The 10,515-nt window shown below is 54.4% G+C and overlaps 1 protein-coding gene across 1 annotated transcript in view; it reads right to left on the bottom strand.

Moving 5' to 3' along the window:
- The window catches only part of SAFB2 (scaffold attachment factor B2), a gene marked incomplete in the record, with an annotated part of 42,487 nt that overhangs the window by 15,921 nt on the left and 16,051 nt on the right, over window positions 1–10,515 (bottom strand). Inside the window, 5 exon segments of the mRNA XM_027773531.1 lie at window positions 508–662; window positions 4,028–4,119; window positions 6,040–6,170; window positions 8,365–8,477; window positions 8,568–8,717. Coding sequence (XP_027629332.1) covers window positions 508–662; window positions 4,028–4,119; window positions 6,040–6,170; window positions 8,365–8,477; window positions 8,568–8,717 — 641 coding nt within the window.

The following is a 10,515-nucleotide window of genomic DNA, read 5'->3' on the forward strand; positions in this document are numbered from 1 at the left end:
AAGGGCTGGCAGGTGGCGTGGTGGTGAAGGGCACTCCCACATGACAGAGTGCGGTTCGAGTCTTAGACCTGGTGACATGCTTTCTCGTTTTCCCTCACTGTCTTGTCTCCTGCACGCTCTACCCTTTTATGGTCCAGTTAAAATACATACATACATAAATGTAGGGTCGGCAGGTGGTGTGGTGGTTAAGGGTGGACCTAGCAGATTGCTTTCTCACTTTCCCTCACCCTCTCTCTACTTTGACCCTCTCTCTGGTCAAATCAACATAGATGAATAAAGTTAAATTAAAAAAATGATAAAAAATTACGGTTAAATAAAACAATCCTAAGAAAAAAATAAAATGACAGTGAGACTCTGAATGTAGCCTGGGAAGGCGTGGGGACCCGAGGCTGGGCAGAACCTGTGGTCTCTGGGCCTCCCGGCAGCGACAACCACCCACAGGCGGGCATCCGGGAGGGGACGGCCCCCCGAGGACGCTGCGCCAAGCCCGCAGGCGCGGCCACTCACCGCCGCCTCTCCGTTTCCCGGATCTCTCGCTCCCGCTGCCTCTGGCGCTCCCGCTCCCTCTGTTCTTTGATCTTATCGAACGACAAGATGTCCCTCTTCTCTCTGCTCTGCGACGCCCGGTCCTGACTCTTGGTGCTCTGCTCCCCAGAATTCATCTGTCAACACCAGGAAGACGGCGGGGGCACACAGTGAGCGTGCCACAGCGCTGGCTGCACGGGAGGCTGTGGTCCCAAACCTGAGCCCTGCGCGCAGGCCAGCTAGATCCAGGTCCACACCCGCGCTTTGCCCGGAGTCTTGCCTTCAAACATTTGGGCGGTAAAAGAGAACAGGCTGATTGAAACCTTGGAAAAGCCCCTGCAATTCCCACACGGTGGAGCTACGGCCTGCTGGACTAGCCATCCAGGCTTCTCTGGGCCGAGCACGTCCACACGGCCACGCGGTCTGTCAGTCTGACCGGCTGCCTGGCTGCTCCAGTGTGAGACAGCGCCGACAGGCACGCACACCGCCAACGGCCAGCTTCCGTGATGGGTTGGTGGGAAAGGGCCCGAAACCCTTACCGCTGCCTCCCCTGGCCGAGCGTCTCCAAGACCTCACCGGACTGGACCCAGGAAGCGTTTGCGGAACACGGAGAACCCGGGCTGGCCCGCAGCCTCCGCTTCTCGGGAGGTGCTGGTGTACCAAGCGCCTAAGCTCACTAACTCGCTCACGGAGGAAATGAGGGTGGAAAGAGAGCGCGATCCGGGAGACGGCAAAGGTCAGGACCAGGTATCATCCTCCCAGTCAGAAGGGAGGATGGGGAAGGGGCAGAGGCACAGGCCGCTCCCCGCGACCGGCGAGTGCTCCAGGCGGGCTCCGCTGCTGGGTGGGGTCTGGAAAGCACCGCCCTCGCGAACAGACTGAAATAACATGACAGCGCCATCTCGCAGAGGGGCAGGTGCTCTCGGAAGGGGCTGCCACGCGTCAGCTGCCCCAAGGCCACTCCCTTCCCACCTCTGCATGCTGACGCTAGCCCCAGGCCCGTGCCCTTCATGGCTGCCAGAATCATGAGCCAAAGGTTTACAAACCGCTCGGTCTCAGAGGTCTCCGTCTGGCAGCATGACTGTGGACTAAGACGCACAGCTGTGTGTGCAGGGCGGCCCCACGGCGAGGGCCACAGACCCCGGCGTGGCTAAGCCCCAGCGTGGCCTGCACCTCCCCGGGGCCCCCTCCACAGCCTTTCTGAAGAGCACGCCGAGCATTCCACGGTAACAAAGTTCAATAGGGAAGGAGAGCGCGGCGGCCCGGTAGGCAGAGACCTTCCAGGCACAGGACAGAGGCTGGGTGCACACCGGCACTTCTCGGCCAGCCCCTCTGGCTGGGGTCCCACGGTATGGATGTGTGAGGACCTACAAGAGGAAGCCTGAGGAGCCCGCGTGGACACCGAGGCTGGTCTCCCCATTCTACGGGTCTCCAACACACTCGTGGGCCTCTAGATCGAGACTCGCCCTGCTGGCTTGAACACACATGCTGGGCACACGTGCACACGTGCCCCAAATCCTGACAGGATGGAGGAACGGAGGAGGGCACTGGGAGTGGAGCTCTCCCCCTCCTCCTCCTCTCTCTGGCAAGTGCATGCATCTTTTGGCAATGAAAATAAGAAAAGGGTATGGTGGTTAAAGTACTGGATCCCACATGGCTGGCTTCGAGGTTTGAGTCCTGGACTCGATGGCTTGACAAACACGCCAGGCACATATGCCCAAGAGGGGAACGGAGGGGAAGGGACTGAGGCATGGCCACCCCCTTCAGGGCATGATTTATCGCTTTCCCCTCTCCTCTCTCTGGCTAGTACATACTCAATGGCAAAAAAGAAAAGAAAGAAAAATTGTTCAAGAATTTAAAAAACAATTTTTTAAAAGAATTATTTAACTTTATTTATTTTTAAATTTGACCAGAGAGGGACAGAGCGCGAGCGAGAGAGCAGGAAAGTGAGAAAGTAAGCCACCAGGTCCAGGTCAGCCACGTCAGGACTCGAACTGCAGTTGGTCATGTGGGAGTGCAGTGCCTCAATCACACCACTCGTCGGCCCTTTAAAGTTCTCATACCAAGAATAAACCTGCATCTTAATTTCATTTCCCATCAATTTTTTTTTTTTTTTTGGGGGGGGAAGGTTTTTTGTAATAGGGTGCTTGCGCTTGCCAGACAGAGAGACAGGTAGCGAGAAATCACCCCGAGGGATGGTCACACCTCAACCCCTTCCCCTCCATTTTCCTCTTGGGATCTTGGGCACACACGCACACGCCTGGCATGAGTTTAAGCCGCTGGGTCCGAGACTCCGACTGTGGTCGACTACGTGGGAGTCCAGCGACAGCCCTTATGCCAACTGCTGGTCCCCCATCAACCTTTCCAAGTCCCCTCGTTTGAATGTTCTGATCATGTATGCATTATTCTGTTTTTTTTTTCCCCCTTTCTTTTCTTTAAACTCTAGAGTTATCTGAGTGATGAGATTGTGGACATTACGTTTCTCTAGATTTCTGTATGTCATGATTTTCATGGAGTCTGTACGTAACCCGGTACCAAGAACTGCCGCTTTACAGGAGCCACTGATTTTGTGCTTACCGCTTGAGGGAGGGTGTGTCTGCCAGAGAAGTGACAGAAGGAAAGGGAGAGACACCCCTCAATGAAAAGCGGTCACACTGCCTGCCAGGACTTGGGGTACGCATGCACACACCCTGGCCACGTGGGATCTGCATCCCTTAACCATAAGGCCAGCCCCAAATGTTCACTTTAAAATAAATTCTTAACGAAAGTGTTCTTGAAGGAACACTGTTAACTTTGTATTTATCACAGGAGCACTGCTTTCCTCGTTAATTATTTTTGTTTTAAAGAATTTTAAAATTTATTTATTTGATTTATTTTACTTTGACCAGAGAGGGATAGAGAGATGCAAAGTGAGAGAGCAGGCCCCAGGTCCGAAACCTGAACTTCGTCGGCCATGTGGGAGCCCAGTGCCTTAACCACCAGGCTACTCGTCAGCCCCTCAACGTTTTAGCAAGAACCTGCGGCTGAGGCCGTCTGTCTGCTCTCTAGAGTGGAAAAGCGAAACGAGAAGCCACGTCCGGCCCAGCTGCGTGTACGAGGGAAGAAACGCGGCCCCCACTATCTGCTAACGTGACAGGCTCAGCTGGGGCTGGGCTCTGGTCCTGGCGGCCTCGGCAGATGGCTAGAAAGCTGACCAAGGGAGTGAGTGGTGACCCGACTGGCCAGCAGGAGGGAGGGCTGGTGCACCCTGACAAGGCCCGTGGACCAGCAAGGGGTTCACGCTAAGGGACACAGACGAGGCCAAGAGTCATTTGGAAGGAGGTTTCAGCCCTCGGTGTCTGCACGTATGACCTCAGCAGTAGCAACACGCCTCCTGAGGACTTCAGAGCCGGTGCTACGGTCCCGGCACGGGGACTCTGGCAGGATGGCTGAGGGTGGGGACAAAGGAGAACAAGCCCAATTCCAAAGCAGCTAGGACTGCGACGGCAGGGGACACACTTACTCTCTCTTTGGATCTGCTGGTGGTTTTCACGCTAATGACAGGCTCTCCTTTCGACTTGTCCATCACGACTGTCCGCTCCATTCCTCTGCTTCCTTCAGGAAAAAACAGAGCAGTCTGTGAAAACCTGCTGCCGGCCCCACTTCCTGGGCCAAGAGCACCCGGGTGTGCCATGGGTGCTCAAGGCTGAGGCCAAGTGCCCAGCGGCAGACCTTGGAGCCTCTGCTCCCCCTTCTCGGAAGACCAGGATGGCAACCCTGGGGACCGAGTAGCCGGTGTGCCCTAAAGGTTCATGGCACAGCTGCAGGGTAGTGTCTGACCGTGGCCCACCACAGCCTATACTGGGGTCCAAGTATATGTTACAACATGCACACAGACGCACCCGCCTGCAGTCCCAGGAGCTCCAGGAGGGTCAATGTACAGCCCCCTGCTCGCCCAGGCTTGGCAGATGCAGGCCCCTGGGCTGCGGGTCAGCGTTGCCATCTCCAAGAGAGCGCCTCGGCAGATGGGGGCTCCCCCTCATTTGTCTACAGCAATAAAAGCTTCTGAACTAACTCATTCCTGATGACATGACGGCAAGGCTGGAAGCACCAGGATTGTGACTTCTTTGGGGAGATTTACAACAACTGATGCACATGTAAAACCTGTTTCTCATGAGACTGCAGAAAACTACCCGAGCACTTAAGCACCAACCTATACTGCGCCGCACCCAGTGTCAGCGCTCCAGGTGGCCAGGCTGTCTCCGTCCTCCCCAGCCCGCCTCGGGGCTTCAGGGCAGGGGCTGCTCTGGCCGAAGTACCCTGACAGCCACGAAATGGCGACAGTATTTTCTGAATACAGCCACATCAGCGGACACGGACGTCCTGCGGTTTTAGTTCACTCTACATTTCTTTTCTTTTCTTTTCTTTTTTTAAAGAATTATTTCATTTCATTCATTCATTCATTTTATTTTAATTTGACCAGAGTGAGACACAGAGAAAGAGAGAGAGAGAAAGTAGTGAGAAGGCAAGCCACCAGGTCTGGACTCAAACCGTGGTTGGCCACGTGGGACTGTCTAGTGCCTTCCCCGCCGGCCACCTGCTGGTCCCCTACATTTTTTTATTTGCCAAAGGACACGTGCCCTAGTCAGAGAGGGAATGAGAAGGCGAACACAGGCTCTGAGTCTGCAGAAACAGCTCAGGCTCAGCTTCACTCCTCACTCAGGACTGCAACTGGGGAGGCCAGGGGATAGCACAACTGCCTCTCACCCTCCCCTCAGGACGTGGGGCGTGCACACACACACCCAGAGTGTTCTTCAAGCCTCTGGGCCTGGGCTTGAACTGCACAGGCGGCCACGTGGGACCCAGCCGCCTTGGGTGGAGCCACTGCTCCAGCATCTCCCTATGTCAAGCCCAGGGTAAGACAGGAAACAGGGCTGGCCGCGTCCCTGGGCCAGCCTCCTGGCAGTGCTCGAGCGTGCTGGGACCTGGCAGCCCGGGATGGGAGGATCACGGTGCGAGGACCCTGCTGAGGGCGCCTGTCTCTCTCCCACTCTCTCTCTCTCATGGACGAAATAGATAAATAACAGGTTTAAAAACAAAAGACTCGGGGAGGGGGTGGGCTGGCAGGTGGCCGGGTGGTTGGAGGCAATGGACTGCCACATGGCTCACCACAGCTCGAGTCCTGGACCCGGCGGCTTGCTTTCTCTTTCTCTCTCACTCTGTCCCTCTCCGGTCAAATCGAAATAAATAAGTGAAGTTAAATCAAATAATTCTTAAAGTAAAAATAAAAGACTCTGGGACCACCAGATGACATAATGGTTATGTGCTGGACTCCCACGTAGTGAACTGCGGTTTGAGCCCCGGACCCACTGGCTTAAAACTTGGGCATGTGTGCGTGCGTGCCCAAGATCCCGAGAGGAGAAGGGATTGCGGCGTGGCCATCCCCCCCGGGGGGTGATTTCTCACTCTGTCTCTCTCTGTCTCCCTGAAGAGCACACGGTGCCCTACAGCGAAAACCTCTAAAAAAATAGTCACCTGATTTGGTGACTCTAGACCGATCTGCAGGTCCCGGTTTCAGCTCATCTTGGTCTTTCTCTTCTTTTTTAATGTCTTCGGGTTTTTTCTCCTCCTTTCTCTCGGTCTTCTCCTCCTTCTTAATGACAGTTCTATGAAAAACACGGTTATCAAACGTGAGTCCTGAGTCTGCCACAGAAACAGCTCAGGCTGAGCGTCCCTTGCACACACTCATGGTGTCCACACCAAACGAGGCACTCTGATGACAGCTGGTGGGAAAATGACTTGCAAACTATGGGGACGACGACACTCCTCTTCAGCTGCAGCTCCCACTGCAGTTATGTGCTAAGCCTGCAAGTACGTGTGACAAGGCTGGAGGCTGGGCGATGTCGGTCCCCAGTGGGAGATGCACTGCGATGTCGGTCAGGTGTGAGTATGCACGAGGAGCACCCCGTGACGTCTGCACACGTTAACCTCAGGCCCAGCTGCAGCTGCGTAGGCTGGACGCTGCCGCTCTACAGGCTGAGGCCACGTGGAAGGCCGAGGTCCCATTCTGGGGCCCACCCTCGAAAGCCAGGTGTGTGTGGTCCCAACTACCCGGGAGGCTGAGGTCAGAGAAGGGAAACACAGGACCCCGCGGAATCCCCACGTGCAGCCGGCACACACACACAACTCTGAAATGGAAATCTGTTTCACTTGTGCGTGGCGCAGTCATTAAGGCCATAGAGCAAAACACTTTTCCAAATAAACACAGCACTGCGGAGGGCAGAAGTGGAGTCCGAGGACGCCCAGTCCCCACCGCAGAGTAGCTGGCCGTCTGCCCCTTGGACAGCAGTGACTGGTCATTCCTGCACGGTTCTGGGAGCTAAAATGACATACTAGAGGCCTACAGGTATGGAACCTGAGTCCCATTTCTACCGAAAGCAGGCTTTTTTTGGGGGGTTTGCTTCTTTAAGGTTTTTGTCATAGGGTCTATGTGCACACCGGAAAGACAAAGAGCGAGAGCGAGAGAGAGAAAGAGAGCGAGAGAGAGTGAGAGAGAGAGAGAGAGAGAGAGAACCCCTCCCAAGGGGGATGGCCATGCACTATCCACATACATGAGTCCAGTGTGATTTTTAAGCCGCCAGGTCCAGGACTCAAACCATGGAAGGCCATGGGGGAGTCCATCCCCGTAATTACCATGCCACCTGCTGGCCCCGAAAGCAGTTTTACTCACAGCAGTGAGGTCAGTAAATCATCTCAGCCATTCAGACTGCTCCCCACGTTCCTCAACTGTGTCTCTGGCAACTAAACTGCACCCACCCGGTGCTGGAGGCCAGGCCAACACAGGAGGCCCGCAGGGGCCCACCAGGCACTTCCCGGCCTCTCTGCCCAGACCCAGACCTCAAGTCCAGGCCAACACGAGGCCCGCAGGGTCCTCACCAGGCACTTCCCGGAGCTCAAGTCCAGGCCAACACGAGGCCTGGAGGGGCCCCCACCGGGCACTTCCCGGCCTCTCTCCAGCAGCCCTGGGCAGAGCTCCAGTCACAGAAACCTCTCCCAGGGCCTCACCTCACTACTTCTCCCTCTTAAACTTCTGTAGCATGGAGCTGTCATCTTAGAAACAATATTCATTTTGAGAAAAAAATTTAAATATAAGCAACAAATGGCGTGTATGAGAATTAAGCACATGGAGACCAGTGAATGGCGCAATGGTTACACTGCTCAGGACCCCCCATGGCAACCAGGGTCCAAGTCCTGGACCTGGAGGCTTGGAACTCATGCCGAGCACATGTGTGTGTGCCAAAAACACCAAGAGGAAAATGGAGAAGAAGGGACTGCAGCATGGCCATCCTCCTTAGGGGTGATTTCTTGCTTTCTGTCCCTCTCTGGCTCTCGAGCAAATGCACGTACCCTATATCGAAAATCACTCTTAAAAAAAACAAAAACAAAAACAGAGCACATGGGTTTGGTTAACAATCAAATTCATTTCCCCTTCCAAAAAACGCAATGCCAGGGCCACCAGTGCTCAGCGGTTAAGGTGGCTGGACCAAACCTGGCTGGTTGCATGGCTCAAGCCCTGAACCCAGTGGACGGAGACATACTCTGGGCACAGCTGCACGTGTGCCCAGACCCCAGAGCAGAAGGGACAGTGGTACGGCCATACCCCCTTGCAGGTATGGAAAACTGAGTGAACAGACGAGCGGAGCTGGCAGCGGGACAGAAAACGTCAGTTAGGGTGCAAACACAAAGCTGGTGTGGCATGCGTGTGAAGGAGGCCGATGTTGCCCGCAGGAGGGCCACCCTGCCTGCCACCTGCCCTCACCCCAGGGACCCCGAGAGAAAGGTCTTTCGACATCACTTTACTTCTCAACTTTGATCTCCACAGAGTGATGTCTGTCGGCACCAGACACTTTTTCCTTCTTCACTTCACACTCCTTTCTGTCAGACAGCTTTTTCCCGGCAGGTTCATTTTTGGCCTAAAATATGAAAAGGACAGAAATGATTCGGAGACCAGGCTATCTCACATCACATGTGGGGGTCTCAACACACGAGAAAGAAAGTCTTACCTTCTCTACCGAGATCATCCTCCCGTGCAGCTCAGTCCTGTGGAGATGGCTGATACACTTGGTGGCCTCATCGGACGTGGACATGGTGACAAACCCATAGCAGCGAGCCCCAGGACTGCGGGCATTGGTCACCACTTTGGCCCCAACAACCTTCGTGAAAAAGGAACCCTTATTTGTTTGTGCAAATAACTGCACAACTTGAAAATCACTAATGGTTGGAACCAGCAGATGGCATTAATGGTTACATCACTGGACTCCCATGTAGTCGACTGTAGTTCAAGTCCTGGACCTGGCAGCTTAAAATCATGCCGGGTGCATGCGCATGCGTGCCCAAGATCCTGAGAGGAGAATGAAGAAGAGATTGTGGCGTGTCCATCCTCCCCGGGGGTGATATATTGCTTTCTGTCTCTCTGGCAAGCACTCACCTTATAGAAAAAATCTCTTAAAAATAAATAAATAAAAATTAAAGGAAAAAAATAAAAAGATGAAAATGAAACAAATAATAAAAAGGACTGGGAAAGTCCTAACCCAGAACGTCAGTGAGCCGTGAGAGAACGAGAACCCCCAAGGTGGGAGGCAGAAAACGCTGGTGCTCTGAATCCGAGCACGTCACACAGAACTGCTGCGAGCCACTGACGAAGAGAGGCTGGGGCAGCAGCTGGCACAGCAGCGCGAGCAGAAGCCAACGTGGCGGGTCCTCGGGGAACAAAGATGCCCAGCATTCTCCACCCTGTCCAAGCATCTTTCAGAAGGCAGGCGAGATTGAGACCGACGGACACACAAACGCGTCCAGAGCTCGCCATCAGCAATGGCCACCACAGGGGATGCTCATGTCCCTCAGGAGGAAGGAACCTGAGCTCCCTCGGCTCAGATACATGGCAAGGCGACATGTGTCTTCCCTTGTAACTCCCCGTAGAAGAAAGGTGTTTGGGACCACCAGATGGTGTAATGGTTATGTCATTGGACTCCCATGTAGTCGACCACAGTTTGAATCCCGGACTCAGTGCTTTAAAACTCACACCAGGCTTGTGTGCGTGCCCCGAATCCCAAGAAGAGAATGAGGAGGGATTGTGGAGTGGCTAATCCCCCTGGGGGTGATTTCCTGCTTTCTGTCTCTCTAACTAGTGTACATGTCCTATAAGCAAAAAATTCTCTTAAAATAAATAAATAAATAAATAAATAAATAAAAGAGAAGCATTTGCAGGCTGTAGGTGGCGTGAAGGTTAAAGCAGCTGGATCCCATATGGTTGACTGCAGTTTGAGTGGCGGACCTGGTGGCTTGCCCCAAATCCCAAGAAGAACACAAAAGGAACTGCAGCAAGGCTGTGGGGAGGGGGGTGACTTCGCTTTCCCTCTCTGCCTCTTTCCAGAGCACAAGTACCTACAGCAAATGAAAACGGAACAAAGGAGAACAAAAAGAAAATAACCTCTGCAGGCGGGATGAGGCTTGGGTGCTTACGGCCGGCCTGGAACCTTGGCCCCTTGGGGGCACTTCGTGGCAGAGCCCCCTCCTCCCTCGGAAGGCTGCTCTTCCCACAGGCACCCAGAAGGCCGGAGCAGTCCTGGTGGCTCCTCCCGAGACTGTTCCAGCAATTGCTCCAGGAAAAGGGGGTCATTTTTAATTGTCCTTCGAGTTCCTCTGAGGCTCCAGAACGTTATTTTCCTCCCGCCCCCATGAGTGGCCTTCCGCTATCCCAGTTATCTAACTATAGACTCAAAATACTAAAAGGTGCCCAAGTCAGGTATGCATGTACTGCTTACAGACATTAATGCCCTCACAGGCTCACGTCCAGTTCCGCACAGGCTGGGAGCCAGCAGTTGCCCTGAGACTCGGGTGAGCATGGGCACGGGCACTTACAGGGCACTGCGGGTGCGCCCACTCGGCAGCCCCGGGCCAGCAGTCACGGCCTGCTTGTTACCAGGGGACACTGAGCCGGAAACAGCCCCC

The sequence above is a fragment of the Tupaia chinensis genome, unplaced genomic scaffold, assembly GCF_000334495.1.
Source record: "Tupaia chinensis unplaced genomic scaffold, TupChi_1.0 Scaffold000356_2, whole genome shotgun sequence".
In the NCBI taxonomy this organism is placed as follows: Eukaryota; Metazoa; Chordata; class Mammalia; order Scandentia; family Tupaiidae; genus Tupaia; species Tupaia belangeri.